This window comes from Dipodomys merriami, unplaced genomic scaffold (assembly GCF_024711535.1).
Source record: "Dipodomys merriami isolate MVZ:Mamm:240054 unplaced genomic scaffold, mDipMer1.0.p SCAF_78, whole genome shotgun sequence".
NCBI classification, from domain to species: Eukaryota; Metazoa; Chordata; class Mammalia; order Rodentia; family Heteromyidae; genus Dipodomys; species Dipodomys merriami.
In genome coordinates this window covers 3,816,236-3,821,726 of record NW_027206379.1, presented here as the reverse complement: position 1 = coordinate 3,821,726, position 5,491 = coordinate 3,816,236, and the positions used below count along the sequence as shown (strand labels likewise).

Below are 5,491 nucleotides of genomic sequence, written 5' to 3'. Positions count from 1 at the left end.
AAAGGCCCCAGGCCAGGTTGGGGAGGGGGCAGAGCCAGGACAGACCCGCCTACAGAGGGCAGCTGCGGCACTGAGAATACTGGCAGTAAAGAAGTCCCCTCGGTGGCTGTTGGGAAGGGGAGAGCAGGAGGATGGGGGGAGTTTGAGGCTTGTCTGAGCAAAAACCTAGGGCAACCTCATCTCCACAAACAGGCCAGGTGCAGTGGTCTGTGGCTGCCCAGCTGGGGAAGAAGGGGGGGCTGTAGGCAGACGATTCCAGTCCAGATTGGATACTATTCAGAAAAATCAAGCAGAAACAGGACTGGGAGCACCTGCCTACAAACTTGAGGGAAAGGAGAGAAGGAAGGAGGGAGGGAGGGAGGAAGGAAGGAAGGAAGAGAGGGAGGGAGGGAGGCAGGGAAGGAGGAAGGAAGGAAAGGAGGAAGGAGGGAAGGAAGGGAGGAAGGAAGGAGGAAGGAAGGGAGGGAGGGAGGGAGGAGGGAAGGAAGGGAGGAAGGAAGGAGGAAGGAAGGAAGGGAGGGAGGGAGGGAAGGAGGAAGGGAGGAAGGAAGGAAAGGAGGAAGGAGGGAAGGAAGGAGGAAGGAAGGGAGGGAGGGAGGGAGGAAGGAAGGGAGGGAGGGAGGAGGGAGGAAGGAAACCTGAGAACACGCAGTGCAGTTTGAGTTTCGGGTCTCAGGGTGGCCTGCACCGTTGTGTGCCCCGTGGAGCCGCGGCCCGTGCTCCTGTGTGGGGGCAAAGCTGAGGTGACAGGAGGCCCGGAGCATTGCCAGGCCGCCGGGTGCAGTAGTGACAAGAACACGTCACACACCAGTCTCCTAAAACATCACTCAGATGGTGTGCCAGAGAAGCAGCGCACAGCCCGAGAGAGAAACAGCCGGGGGCAAAGCACTGCGGGCCAAAATCACAGCCGGGCACGGGCAGCTCGCGCATGTGCATCGCTCAGCTACTCAGGAGGCAGAGAGCTGAGGATCGTGGTTCAAATCAGCCTGGGCAGGAAATGGGCGAGGGGGGGGGCATCAGAAAAGGCCAGAAAGAGGCAAAGGGAAGCAGAAGTTAAAGACAAGAGTACGCAGGTTGTGCTGAGGAGCTGTGGCTGTAATAAGGGGAATCCTGGCTGGGGTCCTCTGGGCCTCTTGTGGGGCTCTTCTTAAAGACAAGCCTCTGAGCTCCGTCCCCCCTCCCCCCCCTCCCCCCCTCCCCCCCTCCCCCCCCTCCCGCTCCCTTCCCCTCTGCGCTGACCTTGGGGATTCCATTTTCTTTTTTTCTTTGGTTGGTCATGGGTCTTGAACTCTGGGCATCAGCACTGTCCCCGAGCTCTTCAGCTCAAGGAGAGCATTCTACCACTTGAGCCACAGTGCCACTTCTGGTTTTCTGGTGGATAATTGGAGATAAGAGTTTCATGGACTTTCCCACCCTGGCTGGCTTTGAACCACCATCCTCAGATCTCAGCCTCCTGATTAGCTAGGATTACAGGTGTGAGCCACCAGCACCCGGCCGGGGACTCCATTTTCTTTTTTTCTTTGGTTAGTCGTGGGTCTTGAACTCTGGACCTGGGTTCTGTCCCTCAGTCAGCTAGCACTCTACCACTTGAGCCACTGCGCCACTTCCGGCATTTTCTGATCAGGTGGTGCTGAGGAATCAAACCCAGGGCCTCATGAATACAAGGCAAGTGCTCTACCACTGAGCCACCTTCCCAGCCCTGGGGAGGACATTCCTTCACAGACAGAGTGGGTATAGGGCAAGAGTCTTATCCCATGGAGAAGGAACGCTAGTACGCTGTGCGGTTACTTGGATTCCCTTTTAATGTGTGTGTGTGTGTGTGTGTGTGTATTTTCGGTGGCATGAGGTTTGAACTCAGGGTCTGGCGCTGCTGGGCTGTGTCCCGGGGCCTTCTGCTTTTTGTTGTGGGTAGGGCTCATACTGTTGCCGGGGCTGGCCTCAGCTTGTGATTCTTCTGTCCCTGCCCCCTGCCGGAGTAGCTGGTATTACTGGTGTGCTCCCCACACCTGTCCTGATGCTACAGTTTTAAGAAGGGGAACAGGAAAAGCTTCCGGAGGCTGCTGGGGAGGGGTGTGTATGTCACGTGATGATGACGTCAGCTCGGATTTCAGTGGGAAAGTGCTGTTTTGGAACCCTGTAATTACGTTTCCAGAGGGATCTTTTAAACATGTGCCTTTGGGACAAGGACAATGCTGTGATCTTAGGCACATACTTAATTTCTGTCAAAGCCATCGCCAGCACAGTAATTTTTAACACAAAGCACGAGGCAGTGTTAAACTAAAAGGGTCCCGGGTTGGAAGACGGTTGAACATACTGAAAAGATGATTTTCAATTCCAAAACCAATTTGTGTCTGAAACTTCAATGAACTCAACAACTCCCCATTTCTGTGTTTCCGGAAAGAAGTCAGTAGCTGGTCGAGAGGACTTCCGCTCTGACCGTGGCAGCTGAGCCTGCGCAGCCTCCAGGAGGAAAACAGATCCCTCAGAAATTAGAATACATGCTTCTAATCTCAGCTACCTGGGAGGCCGAAGGTTTAAGGCCCCCTTGATGGGGGAAAAAAAGACACCCCCCCATCTCAGAAACAAGCCAGGCGTGGTGGCTCATACTTGTAATTCCAGCTATGTGGGAAACAGGCAGAGGAAGGAAGATGGTAGCTCAGATAAAAGTAAGAACCTATGTGGAAAAACTCAAGTGAGGAGGGCTGGGGGTGGGGCTCGGGATGTCGCACCTTTGCCTAGAAAGCACATGGCCCTGAGGCCCTCACGGGCTGGGCCGCCAGCCGGACTCTGGCCAGCGGGCCCAGAGACCAGAAGACAGACAGGACACACTTAATTATCCTTCTGGTGCTCAGAGACAGGGTAGAAAGTTCTAGAATCTCAGTCCTTGGCCCTGGCCTTGCCGAAGTCTGGCCTGGTCAGGGGCCGCTCAGCAGCAGGTGTCTGGACCACTGGGCCAGCCTCAGTTTCTGTCCTTGTGGCTCCAGCCTTAGCAAGTCGGGTCCCCTGGGGGGCCTCCCGCAGTGCCAGGAGCCTTAGGAGACTGCAAAGGGGGTGACCAGGGCTCAGTTTCCCCCTGGTGAATCCCGACTGCTCACTCCTGATGACCCCCTATCCCCCTGGCCCCGCCCACATCGCCAGCCAGTGGCAGATGGGCGGGGAAGCAGGGCTGGGGGGGGTGTCCCACGGGGGGGGGCGGGGGTCGCATGTGGGGGAGAGAGGATCCCACACGGGGGGTCGAGGAAGGGAGTTTCCACGCCGCGGGGGGGGGGTCCCACGCTGGGGGGTGGGGCTGACTGCTCACCCTCCACTCTAGTCTCGTCGTGGATTTCCCAGAATCCTTCCTGACGGTGGCTGGTGAGCTGATGTCACTGCGGATGGGGCTCGGCCCGGCCTACTGCGGGGTCCCTGCCTGGGCGCCTGCCTGCCGCCCCCGTCCCGGGCTCCCGGGCCGTCTCCAGGGGCGCTGGCAGTCTGGAGCCGGGACAGGACCCTGGCTTCTGTTTGGCGGCCGTGGCTGCTCTGCAGACCCCCTCTGGGGTCCAGCCCCTGGCAGCCCGGCATCAGCTCCCGCAGCCCTGCAGGACGCGGGCCCGCGGTCGCCGGCAGCGCCTTCCTGCTTGTTCATGCCGCCTGGTCCCGCTCTCCACACAGCCCCAGCCAATGAGGCAGGTGTGCATGTTTGGGCTCAGCTCCATCATTTCCACCTGCTCCCCACAGACCTCTCCCCCAAGAAGAGACTCAGGCCTCACCCACGTGTGGGCCAGGCCCCCGGCACAGCCCTGCACACTGGGAGTGTTAGATCTGGGTCTAATGAACGCAAGGCGCCCCAAGTCACTGCCGCCTCAGTCCATCCCAACGAACCCAGCGGCCTGCGTGTAGACCCTCGCGGTAAATCCCGCCGGGAGCCGGTCAGCTCAGCCTCCAAGGAGAAGCCCGGGAAACCAAACCACGGCCAGGGGAGAGCCCCAGCAGCAATGGCCAACCAGGGCTGGGAGAGGAGAGGGAGCCAAGGCCCAGAAAACGTGAGCAGCTGCGGGGCGGAGGCACAGAGGGGCTGGGCCGCCTGTCCACGCCCAACGTGCGAGCTTTGGCTGATTGGACGTTGGCAAAGGTGCAGCAGGCAGGGCTGGGAAGTCCTTCCTCTCGCCCGCCCCCCCCCCCGCTGCCCTCCATCACGCCGGGGGATGTAGACAGCACGCAGGACCCCCACGGACTCCGTCAGCCCTGCATCGGTCACCTGCCGCCACCAGACAAGGCTGACCGCGGCCGAACCACCCAGCTGTGCCCGGCCCTGGCCAGGGCCTCGGCAGCCGGTAGGTGACTTCTTTTGAGCCTCAAGTTTGTGGGGCTGGTAACCCCACCGAGCCCAAACCTCCCCGAGGCCTCCCGGCAGCAGCTTCTGTTTTCCAAAGCTGACTGCGGCAGAGGTTTGGTGCCGGGGCAGGCCAGAGAGAGCGGGAAGCCGTTCAGTCTTTCGTTTGAGGGTTTGGGGGGACAAGCGGGCAGGGGACTAGACAGTGTGCAGAATCACATTTCCATGGTGGTGAGGACTGTGGCCAGTTCTTGGCTTTGGAAACCATCAATCTGAATGAAAGAATGTGTGTGTGCTCATGCCTAGGCCTAGTGCAGGCTCCACTGTGGAAATCAAGAGGATGCACGTGTTCCAAACTCCAGGTGCACACTGGAGCGTTTGTGTGTTGTGGAGGTCCCTGGGAGACACTTGTGTCACGTACTACTTGTCCTCCAGGGACCCCGGGTCCCAGCCTCCCGTGCACAGCAACAGAGGCTCCATCTGGAGCCCCGCAGAGACCCAGGATCTGGACCCCCAGTCTGGTGTGTCTCTCCTCATAAATACGTGCTGACACCATCTCCATTGAGACTAGGCTATGACGGCAGCTTCGCGCCCCCTCCCCCCCAGGCTGGCTGTGAGCTGCAGGTGTCCACCCGCCTCAGGCCGGCCAACAGCGACTCCCGTGTGCCCCCCAAAAGTCCGCCGCCAGCCCAGGCTGGCTCCTGCAGTTCAGAGACGACCAGTAGATGGCGCCATGACACCAGCCCGCACATCCCGGCCCAGTCCTGACTTGGCAAAGCTGGTGGAGGCGGGCAGAGGGGTCTCCCCTAAGGGTATCCTGGTGGTCAGCCACCCAAGAGGAGCAGAGGCAGGGGACGAGAAGGAAGGCAGTGAGGCGGGAGAGAGGAGGAGTTGAGGGAGAGAGGTGTGGGCTGGGCCGGAATCCTATCACGGGACCAGGGTGTGCTCTCTACCCATGCTCACCGGCTGTGCAGTTCCATCAGACAGGAGGCCCAGGCCTGAGGCTCAGACAGGAGGTTCAGGCCCAAGGCTTAGGCCTGAGGCTCAGACCCTCAGACCCCAGGCCAGAAGCTCAGATCTGAGGCTCAGACCTGAGGCTCAGGATGCTCAGGCAGGAGGTTCAGGCCCGAGGCTCAGGCCTGAGTCTCAGGATGCTCAGGCCCGAGGCTCAGGCCGGAG

The 5,491-nt window shown here is 60.0% G+C and overlaps 1 protein-coding gene across 1 annotated transcript in view; it reads left to right on the top strand.

Annotated features, from left to right (window-relative positions):
• Positions 1 to 5,080, top strand: part of LOC138818631 (uncharacterized) — a 16,885-nt gene extending 11,805 nt beyond the window's left edge. The window contains exons 11-12 of the mRNA XM_070009610.1: positions 3,718 to 3,908; positions 4,748 to 5,080. Of these exons, the coding sequence (XP_069865711.1) occupies positions 3,718 to 3,908; positions 4,748 to 5,080 (524 nt within the window). The remainder of the gene's footprint in view (positions 1 to 3,717; positions 3,909 to 4,747) is intronic.
• Positions 5,081 to 5,491: the final 411 nt, after the last annotated feature.